Source organism: Acipenser ruthenus, chromosome 41 (genome assembly GCF_902713425.1).
Source record: "Acipenser ruthenus chromosome 41, fAciRut3.2 maternal haplotype, whole genome shotgun sequence".
Classification (NCBI taxonomy): Eukaryota; Metazoa; Chordata; class Actinopteri; order Acipenseriformes; family Acipenseridae; genus Acipenser; species Acipenser ruthenus.
In genome coordinates, this window is record NC_081229.1 from 5,685,671 (window position 1) to 5,708,721 (window position 23,051).

The 23,051-nt window shown below is 42.9% G+C and overlaps 1 protein-coding gene and 1 long non-coding RNA gene across 3 annotated transcripts in view; one reads left to right on the forward strand and one right to left on the reverse strand.

Annotated features, from left to right (window-relative positions):
- LOC117964906 (complement factor B-like) overlaps positions 1-14,275 on the forward strand; it is a 37,471-nt gene extending 23,196 nt beyond the window's left edge. Inside the window, exons 10-18 of one of the 2 annotated variants that reach the window (XM_059010751.1) lie at positions 2,508-2,645; positions 4,689-4,801; positions 4,999-5,149; positions 5,927-6,080; positions 7,622-7,701; positions 8,069-8,163; positions 12,753-12,894; positions 12,992-13,041; positions 13,984-14,275. In XM_059010751.1, the coding sequence (XP_058866734.1) occupies positions 2,508-2,645; positions 4,689-4,801; positions 4,999-5,149; positions 5,927-6,080; positions 7,622-7,701; positions 8,069-8,163; positions 12,753-12,894; positions 12,992-13,041; positions 13,984-14,148 (1,088 nt within the window). In that variant the 3' untranslated portion in view covers positions 14,149-14,275. The remainder of the gene's footprint in view (positions 1-2,507; positions 2,646-4,688; positions 4,802-4,998; positions 5,150-5,926; positions 6,081-7,621; positions 7,702-8,068; positions 8,164-12,752; positions 12,895-12,991; positions 13,042-13,983) is intronic. The other variant, XM_059010752.1, reaches the window with a different exon arrangement.
- On the reverse strand, positions 8,157-20,145 carry LOC131709062 (uncharacterized). The gene is made up of 3 exons (XR_009311363.1): positions 19,218-20,145; positions 10,431-10,560; positions 8,157-8,800 (listed from the first exon to the last, which is right to left on the reverse strand). It is a non-coding gene; the product is annotated as an uncharacterized LOC131709062 (long non-coding RNA).
- Positions 20,146-23,051: the final 2,906 nt, after the last annotated feature.

The window sequence follows — 23,051 nt, forward strand, 5'->3', positions numbered from 1 at the left end:
AACCACTGGACCACACAGCCTCCTTGTCTCCCTTTTTGTGGATCGGTATTACATTTGCAATTTTCCAGTCTGTCGGTACAACCCCTGTGTCAAGAGACCGTTGCATGATCTTGGTTAGCGGTTTGTAAATAACTTCTTTCATTTCTTTGAGGACTATTGGGAGGATCTCATCCGGCTCTGGGGATTTGTTTATTTCAAGAGCTCCTAGTCCCTTTAACACTTCTGCCTCTGTTATGTTAAAGTTATTTAAAACTGGATAGGAACAGGTCGACATGTGGGACATGTTGTCCGTGTCCTCCTTTGTAAAAACCTGTGAAAAGTAATCATTTAATATATTTGCTATTTTTTTTCTTCATCTTTCATTTTGCCATTTGTGTCTCTTAGACATTTAACCTTCTCTTTGAATGTTCTCTTGCTGTTATAATATTGGAAAAAACATTTTGGAATTGGTTTTAGCCCCCTTAGCAATATTGATTTATATCTCTCTCTTGGCCTTTCTAACTTCCTTTTTGACGTGTGTTTGCAGTTCCAAGTATTCTTTCTGTGTACTTTGTTTTTGGTCCCTTTTAAACACTCTTTTAAAGTGCCTTTTTTCGATGAATATTTTTTTTAATTGATCTATTAAACCATTTTGTTTTAGATTTAGATTTGTCTACTTTTGGATGTAGTTGTTTTGCACCTCTAGTACTACATTTTTAAAAAATCCTTTTTCTGTGGAAGTTTTCTCTGTTTTACTCCAATCTACTTCTGTCAGTCTCTGTTTCATACCTTCAGTTTGTTTTTCTAAAATTGTAAACCTTAGCATTAGTCATTACTTTTGGGGTTTTAAAAAAACACTTCAAATGAGACCATGTTGTGGTCTGAGTTTGCCAATGGCTCTCTGACCTCTGTTTTAGTTATTCTGTCTTCGTTATTTGAAAAGACTAAATCAAGGCATGCCTCCCCTCTAGTCGGTGCCTTGACAAATTGAGTTAGGAAGCATCTGTCATTTCCATTTGTCATTTGTCATTTCCACCATTTCAATTTCGTCCGTCGTGCTCCCCACTGGGTTTTCCCATTTTATATGGGGGAAGTTGAAATCCCCCATTAGTATGGATTCTCCTTTTCTACACGCACTTCTAATGTCTTTGTATAACGGATTATTTTCCTCAGCGTCTCAATTGGGCGGAAGTTCTCCTATAGCTGGTTCCACCCCAGAGGTTCTAGGGAACAGAGGGAGCAGGCATGGGAGGATAGAGAGTGGAGGGAAGACTGACCAGTCTGCCTGTACAGTAGGAGCGGAGAGGGCGAGTAGGGAGACACGAGGGATTGGGAGGTAGGAGGGGGCAGTCTGGTGAAGAGAGCGGTAGGCAAGAACAAGGGTCTTGAATTGAATGCGAGCAGAGATAGGCAGCCAGTGCAGGGTGCGAAGCAGAGGGGTAGCATGAGAGTAGCAAGGTTTGGAAAAAACAAGACAAGCAGCAGAATTTGGAATGGGCTGAAGGGGGCACTAGCCAAAGATGGGGAACCAGCACAGAGAGAGTTACAGTAGTCGAGTCTGGAGAGTACAAGAGCTTGGACCAGGAGTTGGGTATTATAAGTAGTGAGGACAGATTCAGTAGATGTTGCTAGGAAAGAAGCTGCAAGTGCATGACAGGGAGTAGGAGAGGGAGGGGTTAAGAGTAACACCCAGGTTTTTAGCAGAAGGAGATGGAGAAAGAGTGATAGAGGGATACTGAGATGGAGAGGTCAAAGGAGGGAGAGGAAGCAGAAGGAAAGTAGAGGAGATCAGATTTAGAGGTTGAGTTTGTGATGTGAATGTGTCCAGGTTGAGATAGCTGAGAGTCTGACATGCGGGAGGAGATGTGGGAATCAAGGGAGGGAAAGGAGAGGATGATCTGGGCATCATCAGCATAAAGGTGGTAGGAGTAACCAAAAGAGGAGATGAGTACCTAGCGAGTGTGTATAGAGTGAGAACAGGTGTGGGGCCACAGGGCAGATCCTTGAGTTACACCTGCAGAGAGGAGTGAGGAGGAGAGAGAGAGCCACACCAGGAAACCTCAAAAGAGTGGTTAGAAAGATAGGAGGGAAACCAGACAAGAGCAGTGCCTGAGATGCTCAAGTCAGAGAGATGAGAGGAGAATAGCATGATAAAAGGCAGAGGAGAGCTCAATGATAATTAGAATGGAGAAGAGGGAGGCAACCTGAGCAGAGAGCAGAGAGTCAGTTACACAGAGGAGGGCGGTCTCCGTGTAGTGTTCAGGGCGGAACCCAGACTGAAGAGGATCAAGCAGAGAGTGGAAGGATGCCAGCTACTTACAGTTGTGTCCCAATCTCCTAAAGTATTTGAAAACTTGAGTGAAGTTTCACTAAAAGAAACAATTTTAAAACTGTCAATCAGTGCAGAGATTTAAAGACTGGAGTGATGATGATGCTGAGTTGAGATGGAGATTAAACACAGGGCTGCAGCATTTTGAACAAGTGGAGGTTAGCAGAAATAGCTTTATTCTGTATCTCACCTCCTACAGATATTTACGTTTTTGGAGTTGGTGAAGACATTGAGGAGGAGGAAATCAATCTGATCGCGTCAAAGAAGGACAACGAGAAGCACGTCTTCAAACTGGAAAACCCTAAGAAACTGGCAGAGACTTTCGAGCAGATGATAGGTGAGCCAATGAGTGAGGTACAGTACAGTACAGTACAGTGCAGTGCTCCCCCGTATATCAAAATTAAATGAATTAAGGGCCCTGTAACAGGGGAGATCTGTGCTGACTATCTGGCATATGCGTGGTTCTGCAGGAAGAGGGCAGCAGTCTCATAAGATCCGCCTGTCAGTCATGGCGATGACACGGAGAGGTGGGGAAGAGGGTGTGTTGGCTTTCCCTCTCTCTGAGTGGTTGAGAGGCGGGCCTTGTGGGATTGCTTGGCCCATAAGAACTGCGCTTGGTTGTGCATTCGGGTGGCCGTGATTGGAAACACACAGAGACGCTGGCTGAGAAGCCCAGTGGTTGGAGCGAGCGACCAAAACAGGCAAGCATGGCTGAGGAAGACAGCCAGCAATAAATAAACCATTTATTAAAATATATTGTTACGTACCCGAGGGAACGTGTGTAGTGATAGGGGAACCTTGGCCACCCCAGTGCATAGTGCATAAAAGCGTAGGACGGTAAGCAGCACCTTTATTTTGTAGTTTTATTACCGCGTTTTATTTTCCCTTTTGATTTCGCCTTTTGTTTTCATTATTATTTTGAGCACCTGTGAGTGCGCCAGCTTTTAACTGTTTACCAGTATTGGTATTCCTGTGGTCCTGTGTACCGTTGCCGGTGCTCAGACCACAGACAACAGCACCCTCTGCGGGCTAAAAGAAAAACATCAAAAATAATAAAACTGGGCACCAGTGCGGTGTTTTTATCTGTATCCCGTGTGTGTCAGTGAATTGCCCTCCACCCTTCCACAGGCCCTCATACAGGACAATACAGGCAGGTCATGTACAATGTACTGTCCTAGCACACAGACCAGCAGTGAATGAACCAAATGTGTGAATTATTGAATCATGAACATTTTTCAACTTCTTTGTGACTGTATAGTCTTTTTCTTTTAGTTTTAGTAAACTAAACATACTTTAGATTGCATATATAAGTTGCCACCTGTTCCATCAAAACATTACACACAAAAGACAACATTCCTTCGCCCAGGAGAGCAACCACCAAGAAAAGCTGTTAAAACCAATCCTCGCCCAGGACAACTGGAAGCTGCTAGAGACTGGAAAATGCTGGCAGATGCTGGTCAACAGCTTATTTTTCCACCTGAGATTGCCACCACTAACCTTCGACCAGATATTGTCTTGTGGTCTGGATCAGCACGCCTTGTTCACCTGGTAGAGTTAACAGTGCCATGGGAGGATGCTGTAGATGAGGCGTATGAGAGGAAGAAACTGCGGTATGCTCAACTAGCCACTGAAGCGTAACAGCGAGGATGGAGAGTCCGGGTTTACCCAGTGGAGGTGGGTTGTTGAGGATTTATGGCACATTCTACAACCCGGTTTCTCATAGATGTCGGATTCAGTGGCCAAGCGTTGCGTCGCACAGTGAAGAACTTATCTGAAGCAGCAGAGAGGAGCAGCAACTGGCTGTGGTTGAGACAGAAAGATTCTGGCTGGGGATCTCAAGCACAATAGAAAAAAAGAAACGCTGATGTACGGGTAAGTAAGCTGGGCTGAGTTGAGTGGGGGACAGAGGGGGGTGATGCTGGGACGCCAGAATCACCGTTGAGCCCTCTTGAGGTGTCGTGGGCTAGTCGACGAAACACAGAGGATGGAAGGTGCCCACTTGAAGACACCAGAGATGTACCCTACTTAGCTCAATCCAGACGGTTGTCATGCTGTTGCGCTGGGGAGACCGCACTGTGGTTGATCCCCGGAGCCAGCATCGCAGCCGTTGTGTGTGCTGATGCGCTAGGGAGGCAATAAGCTGATCCCTGGAGCTAGCATTACACTTCAGCCATCAACACCAGACAGAAGGATATCTGCATCATCATATGGAAGGAAGCGCAAATGGATGGAGACACAGATGGATCACATTAGTTTACTGTAAAGCTACGTCTTAGTCGAGCTTATCTTATCGAGAGCCGAGTTCAAATCAGCATGAAGTTTTAACATCTACTCTCGTGTGATGGAAATCATGTATTCATACGTTGTGCTGTATGTGCAGATGAATCTGACAGCGTTGGTCTGTGTGGGCTGTACCGGGAGTCTGACAAAGAATCAGAATCAGAGAAAACAAAGAAAGAAAAGTACCCCTGGCACGTCTCCATCACAATAACAGTAAGACTAACATATTATTTTCTATTCTACACTACACTTCACAACACTATTCTACACTACATCACTTCACAACACTATTGTACACTAGACCACTTCACAACCCTATTCTACACTAGACCATACTTCCCTACAGTATACTCCACTACACCCTATTTCACAGCAGCCTCACTGTTCTCTGTAAACTTGTGTCATCGCAGCGGCAAAGCGGAAAGGAGGACTGTAAAGGAGCCGTCGTCAGCGAGCGCCATGTCCTGACCTCGGCTCACTGCTTCACCACAGAGGAGCAGGCTAAGGATGTGAAGGTGATAATCGATGACTCCACGATTGGCACTCCTGGCCGCTCCACAGGTCAGAAACCCTCCCTCGTGGAGCAGCTCCAATAAAACCCTCCCTCGTGGAGCAGCTCCAATAAAACCCTCCCTCGTGGAGCAGCTCCAATAAAACTCTCCCTCATGGAGCATCTCCAATAAAACCCTCCCTCGTGGAGTTGCTCCTATAAAACCCTCCCTCGTGGAGCAGCTCCAATAAAACCCTCCCTCGTGGAGCAGCTAAGATAAAACCCTCCCTCGTGGAGCAGCTCCAGTAAAACCCTCCCTCATGGAGCAGCTCCAATAAAACCCTCCCTCGTGGAGAAGCTAAGATAAAACCCTCCCTCATGGAGCAGCTCCAATAAAACCCTCCCTCGTGGAGCAGCTAAGATAAAACCCTCCCTCATGGAGCATCTCCAATAAAACCCTCCCTCGTGGTGCAGCTCCAATAAAACCCTCCCTCATGGAGCATCTCCAATAAAACCCTCCCTCGTGGAGCAGCTCCAATAAAACCCTCCCTCGTGGAGCAGCTCCAATAAAACCCTCCCTCGTGGAGCAGCTCCAATAAAACCCTCCCTCGTGGAGCAGCTAAGATAAAACCCTCCCTCGTGGAGCAGCTAAGATAAAACCCTCCCTCATGGAGCATCTCCAATAAAACCCTCCCTCGTGGAGCAGCTAAGATAAATCATTTCAGTGAATCGACCTGATGTTTGTTGCATCATTTCAGAAGTCTCCCCCTTTCGTATATGAAACAGACACACATTAAACAAACAATTTCCATTAATATATATATATATATTCTTTTTTCTCTCAACAGTTAAGGATGTGGAGCAGATTTACATTCATCCCGAATATAACATTGCAAAAAAGAAAGCTGAAAACATTGCAGAATACTACGACTACGACGTTGCACTGATTGAACTGAAGAGTGACGGAATAAACCCTACAATTCTCTTTTCGAAAAATGTGCGGTAAGATAGCAAAGTCCTTTTTGTAAATGAGTAGCCCTTATTAGATATGGAGAAGAAATACATTTAAAAGTTAGCAGAACTAGCAGAACTATTTTTATTAACAAAACTGTAAACTTTGATATATTATGTATAGTGGGCTGAACCTCACATGACTGATTCATTTGTTATGCAATATATAAAAGTTGCATTTCCCTGTTGCAAGTTACTTTCAATCACCATGGGCAAGAGATCTGACAGACTTTGACAGACAGCTGATAGCACCATAGGTGCTTGTTTGGCAGGTGCTTCCTTATCCAACACTAGGTTACATAAATTCCATAATTCAGGAGGTACAGTCTGAAAAGGGATGACTCCCTGAAGGATAAATAGCTGCACCCTATTGACAGTGTCCTGGCAGGTGTTTCTATTTCTTGTCCAAGTACAATATATATTTTGAACTGACAATCTGTTTATATAGTTTCATCATTTTATCTCCTTCTAAGCTTAATAAATGTGTGAAAGCATGTCATCCTTTTGAAAAAGCTGCTGAATACTGCAAGACTATTTGTGAAAAATATAACCTTATTTTTTCTTCTAAAAAGCCTATCATCAGTCCAAAAGGTAATATGTTATGCAGGACTAACTCAGGGAAGCTCATGACTAGGGCACAGTAGCTGAAGCAAGGAGCGAGAGGGCAGGCATGATCCTAATTTAGCTCCCTGCTTCTGCTGTGCAGCCAGCATCATTCATCATTTTGCATTTGAATTTTCTGTGATTGTGTTTAAACTCTTTCAAGAACATGCTCTGCACTATGTGGTATGTTCATTTTCAGAAGCCGTCGTACTAAGCACAGCTCCCCTGTAGGTTCCCAAGGCAGAAGTGCAGGTTTCGGCCAGTATAAAAATAGAGCTGGCTGTTGCCGCAGGGAGTTAGGCCACAAATGCTTTTTACAGCAAAATGTAGATAGTTGTTTTTTTAAGAAGATTGTAAGAAAATCTGGAGAACTACACTTAAGAAGGATCTTAGGAAGATCTTAAATAACTTCTTAAGAACTTTACTAAGTTTCTTCTTACAAAGGATTTCAAGAATACGCCTTCATTCTCAGTACACAACTGTATTCTGTGGTACTTTCACTCAAGTTTGATTGTGGGTATCGCACAAGAGAAATGAAGCGTTTTTCACCAGTTTATTTGCAGAGCTGCCATCATCACAGGATCCATGTCTCACATCCTATTTGAGGTAGTGACTTCATATTTGCAGGGCTATATAAACCCTCCATTGTAAATATGCTGGTGACTGTGGCATTGACCTGTGACTGGTACACAGCTGTATCCTGCTGTCCAGTAAAAACAAACCCTTTCACTGCCACATTGTTTTAACATCTGGCCACTGATACAGACCACACAGTAGCACAGCACAGTAACAGTGACACCCCCCCTCCCTCCCTCCTCATTTCTGACCACTCCCCTACTGGACATACTTTGTTAATATTGTGTGCTTTAATTGTTTAGAAACTGGCTGATTTCCCCAGTATGGTAACAAGACTGCTTGTTTCCTTTTAGGCCAATCTGCATCCCCTGCACTGAGCAGGCCTCTGGAGCGCTGAGACTTGATAAAAAGACAACGACCTGCAAACAGCATAGTAAACTCACTTTCCCTCTTTCATGCTCCACTCAGATTTTACTTTCTGTGAAAGGTCTTTGTTAGCACAAGTATAGGGCAGCTACAATGGGATGAGGCTGCCATTGGTAGAATGGGACCACAGTATGCTAACTACTGTATGTTCGATGTTCAATGTCAAACAAACAGTGGAACTTCAGTGGCAATGGTTCTATATTATACATGGGGTAATGGTAGCACAAGTATAAACAGACAGACAGAGGCACTTAATGGCAGTCAGGACAGACAGAGACAGTGGCACTACAGTGGCAGACAGACAGACAGTGGCACTGCCATGGCAAACAAAGAGTGGATCTACAATATCAATATTTCACTTTCTTTCCTCACAGGTGAGACTCTACTGCCAGACCTTGGTACTGAGGACGCAAGCTTTCTGACAGATAAATTAGATAAAAAGGACGTAAAAATTAAACTAAGAAAAGAGGTGGGTGGATCTGAAAACTGATTTAAAATTTGCATACCTCCTAATAGCTTTGTTAACATTGGCAAGGTTTAGATGTAGTTTTCTTTTATGAAGAGGAATTTTCCTTCCAAATAAAAATGACCCTATTAATAATAGAGTACGGGAGGGTATGTCTAAATGTGCCTGTCAGCGTTCCAATGTAGCCTTGCATGACAGCTGGTATCGAAGCTTTCTTGAACTGGGTCTACAAGAGGTTTTTAGCTTGTGTTGAACTGCAAGTGCAGCCCGCCTCATTTGGCCACCAATAAAATAAAATAAAAAAGTGAAGGGAACAAAACAAAAACCCAGACCTAACATTACACAGATACCAAAAAGAATACTACATTCCATAAGAGAGCGCATTCAGGCATTATTTGCTAAACATTTTTTGACTGCATATATATTCATATACAGTTCTACATGTACATAATATATACAAGATTTCCTTATGGTAGTCAAGAGCTAAACATTTTATCTACATATTATAAACGTACAGATAATGTCCAGCACAGACAAGAGATAAGTGATATAATTAAAGAATCAAGTCCTGGAGAGCATGTTCCCTCTGGGTGAAGAAAAGGGGATTGTATGAACTGCAGCAGGACGCATTGATAGGTAGCTAGAAAGAGAAGAAAAAGGACAAATAATATGATTGAGTGCTTTAAATGTAAGGAATACAAGACCTGAGGTTGAAGTTTGAGGTCTCCGATGCAGAGGATGAATCAAGGGACTGGTTTCAGGAAGTGATTTTGCCGCACAGAGGAGCTCACAGTAGCAGGGATGAACGTCTCTTCCAAAAGGACATCATTGAATGTGGAGAAGCATCCCACTTGTAGAGTGCTGACGAGGGACTCCAGGACTCCTTTGTGATAGGCGGCTTGGAAGATGAAGGTTGGGAGCAGATCTTTGAATATTCCGCAGCAACATTTGTATACGAGGTAGTGACTTAAAGGGAGAACATTATCTGCGAGTATTGAAGTGAGATTGTCGACCTGATCAGTAACGACATATCGTAGAGACATGATTGCATTGAGTAAGCAAGAGTAATCACTTCTATAGTAGAATTTTCAGTAGTCGACGTGATGGAGCATTATTGAACGGCGATTAACAAAAGTGATATCGTTAACCTGATCAGTAAAGGCGTATGTGAAGATCGACGCAGATTGCATTGAGTAAAGCAAAATGCTATAGTAGAATTCTCAGTAGGTGATCTGACAAAGTATGATTGAGTACAGAATCTGATAGTAATTGATTTCGTACATGATGAGTTGCTTGCACAGTGGGTATGAAACCGGTACAGGGTCTTGTGTTGGAGAGTCGGTACGGGCCACAGAGCGAGCCACACTCAGGGAGACCCACTCCATACTGACAGGCAGGAGAGCTATTCATTATTGTCATGGTAGATAGATTGTCATGAATCCCGCACAAGCTTCAAAGTGAATTGAAATAAGAGGGCTGCTCCTACATCCATATGTAAAGCATACTGTGAAGCTGCAAGTAGTGTTTACTGTAGTATACGAGTGAGAGACGTGATTTGCCTTGAGGAATAATGCAAATGACAAAACTGAAATGCCCCAGTCGTGAAGAGTTACCGTTTTGAAATCGCCCGTTGATCTGCAAGATTGGTGAGAGAGTTTATCGGGGTTAGAAGCATAAAGACAGACGGTTATCGTTTAGAAAAATCAAGCATAACAGTTTCTGAGGCCGCAAAGCAGCTTTGTAAAATGTCTCTTTGTAACGTACTCTGATGCATCACTGAGTACAGGATCCTGTTCAGAAACATTTTGACCCCAGTCTCGTAATATATTTTGGATGGTATTGTTTAACATTAACTTTGCTGCTTCGAATAATATTACATCTGATCTGAGGCGAGGGAGAGTGTCAACGACCTGTCGAGGCGGGTGATTTGGTAAAACATATTAAAACAACCCTGCCAGTGTAATACAAAATGAAGCATTGAAAATGCCTGCTGCACAACACAGCGCACACACAGTGAAGCACAGCACAGCACCACACTGCTCTGCACAGTGCATCACAGGCACATGTCTCTGTTTATCCAGATTGTCCGCTCAAGAGGTTTGGCTACCCGATAGAAAAACATTGATGCATTCCTGACAGGGGAAGACAGCTGTCTCTAAGGACTAAAGATAAAACAATTCCAGAAGAGTTAACTCTTTGAACAAGCGGAGAGCTGCAGACAAAAATTTACAAGGAATAAAGTAACAATATGACTACATTTGCGTTCTTACCTTCGCGAATTTGAGCATGGAGTTTCCTGGACCAAGGGATGGTCTGCGACAGAGTGACTGGACTGGTAATCGCTGGTCTAAACCAGAAACTGTAGAATGGAGGATCACAGCAGAATGCAGGATTGCAGCGCTGGAAAATGGATTTCGTGTTAGACGATTCCTGTCGAGACACCAGCCGGCAACCTTTTCCTGCCGAAACCTAGATCTGGATCTACAATTGGAGGTCAAATCCATAATGCGAAGGTAAGAAGAGAACAGCGACACAACCCCATAATGTGAGCGTACAAAACCAAACAGACGAAACGATACCAAACAAACGAACGATAAAGACTGTGGATGAGATGGGGTATATACAGACGTGCTCAAATTTGTTGGTACCCCCTCCACAAAAAACGAAGAATGCACAATTTTCTCTGAAATAACTTGAAACTGACAAAAGTAATTGGCATCCACCATTGTTTATTCCATATTTAATAGAAATCAGACTTTGCTTTTGATTTTTTATTCAACATAATATTGTAAATAATAAAACAAACGAAAATGGCATGGACAAAAATGATGGGACCGCTAACCTAATATTTTGTTGCACAACCTTTAGAGGCAATCACTGCAATCAAACATTTTCGGTAGCTCTCAAAGAGACTTCTGCACCTTTTAACAGGTAGTTTGGCCCACTCTTCCTGAGCAAACTGCTCCAGCTGTCTCAGGTTTGATGGGTGCCTTCTCCAGACTGCAAGTTTCAGCTCTCTCCATAGATGTTCGATAGGATTCAGATCAGGACTCATAGAAGGCCACTTCAGAATAGTCCAGTGTTTTGTTCTTATCCATTCTTGGGTGCTTTTAGCTGTGTGTTTTGGGTCATTATCCTGTTGGAGGACCCATGACCTGCGACTGAGACAGAGCTTTCTGACACTGGGCAGTACGTTTCGCTCCAGAATGCCTTGATAGTCTTGAGATTTCATTGTGCCCTGCACAGATTCAAGGCACCCTGTGCCAGGCGCAGCAAAGCAGCCCCAAAACATAACCGAGCCTCCTCCATGTTTCACTGTAGGTATGGTGTTCTTTTCTTTGAAAGCTTCATTTTTTCATCTGTGAACATAGAGCTGATGTGACTTGCCAAAAGGCTCCAGTTTTGACTCATCTGTCCAAAGGACATTCTCCCAGAAGGATTGTGGCTTGTCAATATGCATTTTAGCAAATTTCAGTCTGGCTTTTTTATGTTTTTCTTTCAAAAGTGGAGTCCTCCTGGGTCTTCTTCCATGGAGCCCACTTTTGCTCAAAAAGCGACAGATGGTGCGATCAGAAACTGACGTACCTTCACCTTGGAGTTCAACTTGTATCTCTTTGGCAGTTATCCTTGGTTCTTTTTCTACCATTCGCACTATCCTTCTGTTCAATCTGGGGTCGATTTTCCTCTTGCGGCCGCGCCCAGGGAGGTTGGCTACAGTTCTATGGACCTTAAACTTCTTAATAATATTTGCAACTGTTGTCACAGGAACATCAAGCTGCTTGGAGATGGTCTTGTAGCCTTTACCTTTACCATGCTTGTCTATTATTTTCTTTCTGATCTCCTCAGACAACTCTCTCCTTTGCTTTCTCTGGTCCATGTTCAGTGTGGTGCACACAATGATACCAAACAGCACAGTGACTATTCTCCATTTAAATATGCTGAATGACTGATTACAAGATTGGAGACATGTGTGATACTAATTAAAGAAACTAATTAGTTTGAAATATCACTATAATCCAATTATTTATTATCTTTTCTAAGGGGTACCAACAAATGTGTCCAGGCCATTTTAGAATATCTTTGTAGAATAAGCAATAACTCATCTCTTTTCACAGCTTCTTTGCTTTATTCTATGACATACCAAAGGCATGCAAGTATACATGATAAAATAGCTTTTAATTTCATCACTTTTCAGGAGGAATGAAGCATTATTTCAATGAGCTGTAAGGGTACCAACAAATTTGAGCACATCTGTATATGGTTTGATAATTACATATTTGATTAAGGGGCGGATTCGCCTTTAAGAAATACAACCAAGTGTCCAAAGATCAAATGGAAGAGCCTTTCTTAGCACTCCTTTAAATGGGGCCAGTGATATTGTTGCTGGTGCTAATAAGAGGTAAGAGAATGGGTTTTAAAGATACCGTGGGTAACACTTATTCAAAAGGAGAGGGCTGAGATGATGTTAATAACGTTAAGAAAGATAAGAGGTAAGAGAATGGATTTTAAAGATGCCACGGTTCCTTTAAAGGCCTTCCTGTTTCTGTCTGTGGACTTTTTGAATCAAGATTCTCATTTTTTCTGTTTGACAGCTCAAAGAGCAATGCTATAAAGACGCACTGAAAGCCCCAATCTATAAGGATGTCCCTGATATAGACTGGCCCGACGTTGTGACGGACAGATTCCTGTGCACTGGAGGCACAGACCCAGTGACAGATGACGTGACCTGCAAAGGTACATTCCCACACTGAGAGAAGGGCCTTGACTTTTGTTGTTTTCTCTGATTTTGGTACAGTAATAAAACCACATCATGACTCTGTTGTGTTTACAGGTGATTCTGGGGGCTCCCTGTTCCTCGAGAAGAAAAGAAGAATGTTTCAGGTCAGTACAAGCAGGAATTTAATTTCAAACCCCAAATCAGAAGCCATAAATTTGGGATTCATATTTGATTCTGATTTATGTTTTGAGGTTCATGTTCGTAATGTCAACATATTCTCTTTTCATCTACGGAATATTGCTAAGATTAGATCTTGTCTTTCATTGCTTGAGAAGCTAATTCATGCTTTTGACTCATCTAGACTCGATTACTGCAATGCTCTTTTTGCTGGGTTACCAGACCATGCCTTTTCATGGTTACAGTTTGTTCAAATGCAGCAGCGCGGGTGCTTAGCAAATAAAAAAGGAAAAGTCACCACATAACTCCCATGCTGGCTTCTCTACAGGCTTCCATTACAATTTAGAGTTGATTATAAAATCCTACTTCTGACTTACAAAACACTTCATGGCCTGGCACCTGATCATCTAAGAGCTCTTGTCCCTATAAGTACCTGGACGTGCTTTGAGGTCGGCTGATTCTGGTCTCCTGTCCCTCCCAAAGATTAAGACAAAAAGGAAATGCGAAAGAGCTTTTAGTTACAATGCTCCCAGACTGTGTAATAAACTACTATCTGATATTAGAGATTGTAAGGTTATTTTTCTTCAGAAACAAGTTTCTTCTTCAAAATGAAAGTCCTGACACAAAATGCTTTCAAACGTAAAGAAACGTTATTGTATGTTCCAGGATCACCCAGGTGAGACAGCTTGCAGGTCAGGTTAAATACATCCATATGTAGATATGTATTAATCCTTACACTTAAGAGCTCGCTACACAATATTCAGTGCAACTGACTGGACTGGGCTGTAAAAAAGCACCTCATTATGTCTGCTTGTGATTGTGGGGGTTTCATGCCCCTCGATGTACCGGAGCTCATCATGCAGTCTGCTTTGTCTAAAACTCAATAAAAAACAACATGCTTTGAATGCATTGTTTTCCTCTGTTTTCAGGTGGGAGTTATAAGCTGGGGGAACAAGAATCTTTGTGTTGGAGGCAGGAGGCAGCCCACTGAGAAAGACTCTCGAGATTATCATATTAACCTCTTTGAGGTGCAGGACTTCTTGAGAGATAAACTGGGAACAAATGAACCAAAATACCTGAACTTCATCCAATAACCAGCATGTACTCAACTGTAAATTTTTCAGAGCTGTCTTCTGTATCTTCTGCACTTTTCATTGGCTTGCTAACAAACTGTTTTATAAGAAACATGTTAATAATAATAATAAACAAGGCCAAAGGAAACTCTGTGTTATTGACCATTCACTGCTTTACACCAGAAGAGGCTCAGTAAAACATGTCAGGGTTATGATATCTTATCCAGTATTGGTCCGGTGAATGTAATATTGAAATACATTTCTTTATGTCTCTTTTGATAATGTCTGTTTTTGTTTAGTGAGGTAGTCTCAGCTCGGAGTTTGAGTCCAGTAGCATTGAGTTTACTGCGATTTCCATTTGTACTGCTTTTTTAAATAGATATAACAGACCACATTTCTTGTCCTAAATAAAAGTTGCACACATTATGGTAAACGTGTATTCGGTTTATATGCAGAGGGGTACAAATATAGTTTATAGTTTTCAGTTATGAAGCATAAAAAAAAAAAAGACAACTTTTTTTAAATAAAAACACAGAATCTGTTTTATTCTTCTAAAGCAGATTTGTTAACCTTATTTACACGAGTAAAAATCACAATTCTAATGCTGAGACTTTTAATACAACTCACAGTGGATTCTCATGGAAGCAAGGCGGGGGGAGGGGGGGGCGCTAATAAGAGCATTTTTTAAATCAACTCTGAACTCAATAGAGCTCTGAGAATCAACTGTACCTCAGCATAACAATGTCCTGTCCCTCTGAAACAACTGTACCCCAGCGTAACAGTGACCTGTCCCTCTGAAACAACTGTACCCCAGCGTAAGAATGACCTGCCCCTCTGAATCAACTGTACCCCAGCGTAAGAATGACCTGCCCCTCTGAATCAACTGTACCCCAGCGTAAGAATGACCTGTCCCTCTGAATCAACTGTACCCCAGCGTAACAGTGACCTGTCCCTCTGAAACAACTGTACCCCAGCGCAAGAATGACCTGCCCCTCTGAATCAACTGTACCCCAGCGTAACAGTGACCTGTCCCTCTGAAACAACTGTACCCCAGCGTAAGAATGACCTGTCCCTCTGAAACAACTGTACCCCAGCGTAACAGTGACCTGTCCCTCTGAAACAACTGTACCCCAGCGTAAGAATGACCTGTCCCTCTGAAACAACTGTACCCCAGCCTAAGAATGACCTGTCCCTCTGAAAAAACTGTACCCCAGCGTAAGAATGACCTGTCCCTCTGAATCAACTGTACCCCAGCGTAAGAATGACCTGTCCCTCTGAATCAACTGTACCCCAGCGTAACAGTGACCTGTCCCTCTGAAACAACTGTACCCCAGCGTAAGAATGACCTGTCCCTCTGAATCAACTGTACCCCAGCGTAACAGTGACCTGTCCCTCTGAAACAACTGTACCCCAGCGTAAGAATGACCTGTCCCTCTGAATCAACTGTACCCCAGCGTAAGAATGACCTGTCCCTCTGAAACAACTGTACCCCAGCCTAAGAATGACCTGTCCCTCTGAAAAAACTGTACCCCAGCGTAAGAATGACCTGTCCCTCTGAATCAACTGTACCCCAGCGTAAGAATGACCTGTCCCTCTGAATCAACTGTACCCCAGCGTAACAGTGACCTGTCCCTCTGAAACAACTGTACCCCAGCGTAAGAATGACCTGTCCCTCTGAAACAACTGTACCCCAGCGTAACAGTGACCTGCCCCTCTGAAACAACTGTACCCCAGCGTAAGAATGACCTGCCCCTCTGAATCAACTGTACCCCAGCGTAAGAATGACCTGCCCCTCTGAATCAACTGTACCCCAGCGTAACAGTGACCTGTCCCTCTGAAACAACTGTACCCCAGCGTAAGAATGACCTGTCCCTCTGAATCAACTGTACCCCAGCGTAACAGTGACCTGTCCCTCTGAAACAACTGTACCCCAGCGTAAGAATGACCTGTCCCTCTGAATCAACTGTACCCCAGCGTAAGAATGACCTGTCCCTCTGAAACAACTGTACCCCAGCGTAACAGTGACCTGTCCCTCTGAAACAACTGTACCCCAGCGTAACAGTGACCTGTCCCTCTGAAACAACTGTACCCCAGCGGAAGAATGACCTGCCCCTCTGAATCAACTGTACCCCAGCGTAAGAATGACCTGTCCCTCTGAATCAACTGTACCCCAGCGTAAGAATGACCTGTCCCTCTGAATCAACTGTACCCCAGCGTAACAGTGACCTGTCCCTCTGAAACAACTGTACCCCAGCGTAAGAATGACCTGCCCCTCTGAATCAACTGTACCCCAGCGTAACAGTGACCTGTCCCTCTGAAACAACTGTACCCCAGCGCAAGAATGACCTGTCCCTCTGAAACAACTGTACCCCAGCGTAACAGTGACCTGTCCCTCTGAAACAACTGTACCCCAGCGTAAGAATGACCTGTCCCTCTGAAACAACTGTACCCCAGCCTAAGAATGACCTGTCCCTCTGAAAAAACTGTACCCCAGCGTAAGAATGACCTGTCCCTCTGAAACAACTGTACCCCAGCGTAAGAATGACCTGTCCCTCTGAAACAACTGTACCCCAGCCTAAGAATGACCTGTCCCTCTGAAAAAACTGTACCCCAGCGTAAGAATGACCTGTCCCTCTGAAACAACTGTACCCCAGCGTAACAGTGACCTGTCCCTCTGAAACAACTGTACCCCAGCGTAACAGTGACCTGTCCCTCTGAAACAACTGTACCCCAGCGTAAGAATGACCTGTCCCTCTGAAACAACTGTACCCCAGCGTAAGAATGACCTGTCCCTCTGAAACAACTGTACCCCAGCCTAAGAATGACCTGTCCCTCTGAAACAACTGTACCCCAGCGTAAGAATGACCTGTCCCTCTGAAACAACTGTACCCCAGCGTAACAGTGACCTGTCCCTCTGAAACAACTGTACCCCAGCGTAACAGTGACCTGTCCCTCTGAAACAACTGTACCCCAGCGTAAGAATGACCTGTCCCTCTGAAACGCTCTTGATTTAACTTCACATTTCTGAATGAAGGGAACAAATGAAGGGGATTTCAGAAACAAAGTGCACAAAAAACTCCAAAACAGACAGCACCTCCACTGAAAAGCACTGCTCGTAACTGATATTCAAAAGTTTTCCTGAAGTGTCCAAACCCCAAAAGTACCAACCTCTTCACAAAGCTTTTAAACCCTCAGTATTCAAGACTCACTTTTTTTTAAAAAACAGAAATCTCAATTTTGGCGAGACTAGCATTTGCCTGTTCGCCTGCCTGTTGAGAAGGTCTTGTGAAAGATCTGCAGTTGGTGAACCACAGTGTTGTCTGCTTGGCCCAATCTTTGTGCATTTTAACAAGTTTGTTCTGTTCTCACTTGCTTCAATCTTAAAGAAAGTCTTAACCAAACCAGCTGAAATAAAAAAGATGAAATGAATCCACAGGTCTAAACAAACTATCCTTTAATGCACCCCAGTGCAAGGAAATGATATATATTGTGAACAAAAAGTTCTGAATTTGATTGTGGTAGCCAACTGACAGTATGAGAGGTGACAAGTAGACAGAAGTTCGGGGTGAAAATAAAGGCACTTTTTTTTAAGCAATTATTTTCAGTTATTATCACCCTTAATGAAAATAATTAAAAAAACAAAAGAAAACCTGTCCGTTAAACTCACTTCTTCGCCCCTCTCTAGTACCTTGCCCCAGCTGACTTCGTGGCAAGTAACAGCTGGTATTGCTTCCAGCAATGGTATAATCAGTCCAGGGTTTATTTATCCAGTGCCTGCTGGCCAAGGGTTAATCTGGCCTTGGATCAGGTAAGTGTCCCATGTTCTTTGTTTAGTACAATCCACAAGGCTGTTCGATGAACGTTTTTGTGGTCCTTGTCCAGGTAAACAGGTACGTAATCCAATGTTGGTTTCTCCCTCTTAACTAGAACGATTGCAACCCTGTGTGGTCTTTGAGCACTCTCTGCTGGGGAACACCGGAATGCGCAGCCTACCCACAGCCCATTTAAACAAACGTTAATTTAAAATGTACAAAAAAACAAACACGTCTGAGCCTCTAATTCACAAACCCCAGACGATTATGTAGCGCCCCCCTCCAAAACACCGTTCACTAGTTCACCAAGGATAACCCCCTCGGTTATCCCTATAATTAAATTGACGATCAACCAATTAAGTAAAATTAATGACTACGCCAATTTGAGGCTAATATAACTCCAAATAAATAACAGGTTCTTTAAAAAATCAAGACAGCACAGTGTGTAAAGTGAGGACAACAAGGTATAAAAACAACAAGAATTTTATTTAAACAAAATATCACAGTTTTTACCTATAGCAGCAGATTTGATAGCAGCACCCTTTAAACTATAGCAGCAGATTTTTAACCAAGAGCGATCCCATCAGACCCTAAGCACTAGGATACTTAAAACCAAGTCATGTCACACCAACACTTCTAAATAAAAAGATAATTCACAGCACAATAACACTTAAATAACAGCCTTCAAAGCAAATAGTGGTTTCCACCAACACAATTCCAAACAATAAAACAAACCTTAAATAACACACTTTAAAAAAACTAATAATCAGTGATTTTCATAGAAAAACAGAAAACGTCATGCTACCTAAAAACAATGCCTAATGCTTAAACACTCCAATAGCCGCTATTTTAGTTAATACACAAGCTGATAAAGTGCAGGTGTGCAATCAACAGTTAACAGGCCTTTTATAACTATACATTGTAAACACATACACAATTACAGTTAGAATAATCAGGACAAAGACGCTACTCTAAAAGTCTAAAACAACCAATAACACAGGAAAGAAGTTCGTATGCAGCGCTCAAATATTACATCAAAATTCACAGGATCGTAATTACCAACTCAGAATACAGACAATGCACATTCTATTTTGTAATCAACCCCACACACTTGCGACCGACATCTAAGAGGACGGGGGATACTTCACTGAAACCACTCCAATATAGAGCGGACCAAACTATTCAATATGAATAGTAGTAGTTTACCATTAACTTCTAGCGCTTCAGCCACTTCACAGCGCCTCAGTATTATTACACTTGCAAAGTTACAATCCTTACCAAACAGAAGTTCCCCGACCCGTGCTCTCAGCTCACAAATCTCTCAAACCCGGTCGCTCTCCCGCTGATTAACCCCACCTGTTTTTATACAGCTGGCCCCATTACGAATTATCACTGCAATTACTATGGAGACCAGTAGTCTCCCTGGGGTTTAAAGGGACAGTGCAACAGTAAAAATAATAAAAATCACACAATAAAACTCATTCTTATTACATTCAAAAAAATAAACAATACATCCATTACAATTACAGCCATTTCACAGTCACCTCGACCGTAAGATAAAAATGGCGTTTCTTTTAATTTCGTTGGTGCAACCAGCCTTCATTATAGTAACTGTCCTAGGAATTAGGCTGTTGCTTAAACAAACAATAAAAAAGACCCGTCCATAAATAACCAACGTTTAAATCCTCAGTGTGTGCACACACTAAACGTTCTGAAATAAATCTGAAATAAAGAGTCCCGTTTGTCATAAACAGAAACGCACACAGCAGGTAAATATGCACAACACGCGACCACAGTCCTAGTATTCTTGTGGCTTCTTTGTTTTTGTTTTGTTTGTTTTTTTAACACAGGTGCAACCCAGAACGCTGCCTTTCTTTCCCAACAATACACAATATTGAATCCCGTCAGTATGCGGCTTGGGTTACTCATGACAGGGTCTTTGTATGACGCATATACCAGCTCACTTCAGCTCAAACTGCAGACACGTTGCAGCTCCACCGCCAGACGAAACAAAGCTCTGCTCGCTGTATATTTGTATCTGTCCCTCCACACAGGTCCCGTGGGTGATGGACTCTGAAGTCTGTTCTGGTTATACTGAATACGGCAGCCCTATCGATCCCTGGTCTCCGTACAGCTTTTGCAAACACCGCTGCTCTTTCTTTATTCTTTGCTCCACCGACACCACCACTCGGTAGCTCAAACTTGTTATTATGAAACAGCGTACTTCCAGCTGTATTCTCCACCGTCTTGCTACACTGATTCTATGCACTCCTCCTAAACACACACCCCCTTCACTTGTTCTGTCCGCTTTTTAAATCTGCATCAATTCCCGCGGACCGATCACCTGAATCTACCTCAGGATTATGAGGATTGAAGTTTCTTACTCCTCCCATTTTACAGTGTACGCTGTTGTAATCTACCAAACTCAGGGGCCAGATATCAGAATCCCACGTTACTGATACCTTCCCCTAGTGTTCCAAACTGACCGTTTGTTACATAGATATATATATATATATATATATATATATATATATATATATATATATATATATACACAGTAGATATATATATACACACACACACACACACACACACACACACACACACACACACCTGTGCAAAATAGTGTGATATCAAAAACACAAACACAAGACAGGTAGAAAGAAAGAAGACAGGTAAGTGATACAGATAATACATATTATCTGTCTCACTAACACACTTAAGTTAAGATGAGTAAATGAATTCACATTGCACATTGCTGTGTGCACATTGCCCGTATCACGACATCACCGCGAGTCCAAGACCGCGCGACATCGTGGTGGGGGCAATTACAGCGACTGCCCATAACAGCGCTATGACATCACCGCGACGGACATTACAGCGCCGACCATTACAATGGTACGACATCACCGCGCCGAACTACAATTCCCAAAAGACTCTGCGAAGTTCACAAACACGTCACTTACCAGGAACTCCCCCCGCCCCCCCTCATTTTTCTGGAGCGCCATTTGTGCCAAAACTATCCAGCCATTAATTTGTCAATTTGTTTGTCAATTCATGAATTGGTCAATTTGTCCAGCAATTCGTCCATAAATGTGTCAATTCATACAGTAATTCATAAACGTATTTGTTAATTCATCTAATAATTCATTAATTTGTCAATTCATTAATACGACACGCTGTACGGACCTGCAGATTTCCAATCAACCAGACAAACTTCCCTGCAAACTTCCCAACAAACAGACAAACTGTCAATCTCGCACTGCGCCAAAAACACTGCAACCTTTCTAGCCAATATTTTAACCATTGAAAATCCAGCCTCACTCAAAACTACTTCGTTCAACACTGCCATTCCCAGCCGGGTGATAAATTGTTGTACGAGATTTTTCTACATGAGTTATATCAAGCAATTCCTGCACCAGCTGTGACTCAAAATTCGAACCACGATCTGAATGAATGCGTTGTGGGAAACCATATACACAGAAATAATCATTCCACAAGAGCTTGGCTACCTGTTTAGCTGTTTGGTTTGTACAGGGAAAAGCATGTGCAAGACGAGTAAAATGGTCAGTGACCACAAGAACATCCACGTTGCTATTTCTATGATCCTCAGATGACCAGAAGTCTATGCAAACCAATTCAAGAGGAGAAAAGGTTTGTATAGAGATAACGTCTTTTGACACTCTATACAGTATGCCATCTTTGATTTGGAGTTTTCTCCATTGCTTTAATAGCCTCAACACTCGAACACCTTCATGACACCTTTCACATCTGGACGGACGACGCTTCCTTTGCACGTAGAACATCACCCTGGATACTATGCTGTCTTCTTCTTGCCTTCGTTTAAGGTCGTTATGGGAAAAGGCCGGAATGGTCTGCTGAGAATGAAGTGCGACACACTGGTTGTTCGCTGCCAAACTGACTGCTCTGTCCTGCACCGAGCACCCCCATTGACAATGTACATCCAGAATAGCTGTCACCTCCTCAGCTGTTACCATACCTGCCAACCGTTCACTACCTGCAGAAGTAACCAAAGCTTGAGTGTTGACCGTCAGATGGAAAGCATCATGAACATCTTTCTTCTGAACTGACTCCGACTCGTCTACAAGAGCCTGGGTGAGATGCTCCGTCACACTTGCTTTCACAAAGGAGGACCTGCTCAGACAGTCTGGAATTACATTTTTGACACCTGGGACACATTTCAAATCAAAATTGTATGGAGCAAGTCTTGACACCCACCGTTGCTCACAAGCATTAAGTTTGGGCTTTGTTAGTATATAAGTCAATGGGTTATTACCTGTCCATATTGTGAAGGTTCTTCCTCTCAAACAGTGACTAAACTTGTCACAGACTGCCCACTTTAAAGCAAGGAACTTAAGGCGGTGTGCTGGATATTTCGTCTGCGCCCGATTCAAAGATTTACTAGCAAAAGCTACAGGCCTGGCCCTCTGTTCTCCATCTGCCACTTGACTCAAGCAGGCACCTAAACCATAGGAAGAGGCATCAACTGACAAAACGAAAGGCTTATCAAAATCAGGGTGAGCCAATACCACTGTTTGTAAGACAGCCTCCTTTAAGCTTAAGAAAGATTGCTGACACTCTGTTGTCCAGTCTTCAGGACTCAGTTTCTTAAACCTGACTCTCTTCGAGTGACCCTTTGAGCCTTGTTCAGCAGTCAGCTTGTACAGCGGTCTAGCTTTTGCAGAGAAACCCTCAATGAAATGATTGTAATCATTCAACATCCCTAGAACAGACCTGACTTTCTTAGGAGAGGGTGTGCAGCCATCTTCCAGCATTAAGTCTCTCTCAGTGAGATTAGCTATTACTGCCACCTTGTCTGGGTCAGTGGACACACCCTATTCACTGACCACGTGCCCTAAAAATATCAGTTGCCTTTGCAAAAAGTGACATTTCTTTGGAGACAACTTAAGACCATGGTTTTGAAGACGACTAAACACCATTTCCAGCCTCTGAAGAGCTATCTCCTCACTGGGTGCAAACACCAGTAAATCATCAAGATAACACAACAAGCTGGTGTAATTCTGGTCACCAAAGATAGAACTCATAATTCTCATAAAAGAGCCTGGAGAATTACAAAGATCCTGTGGCATT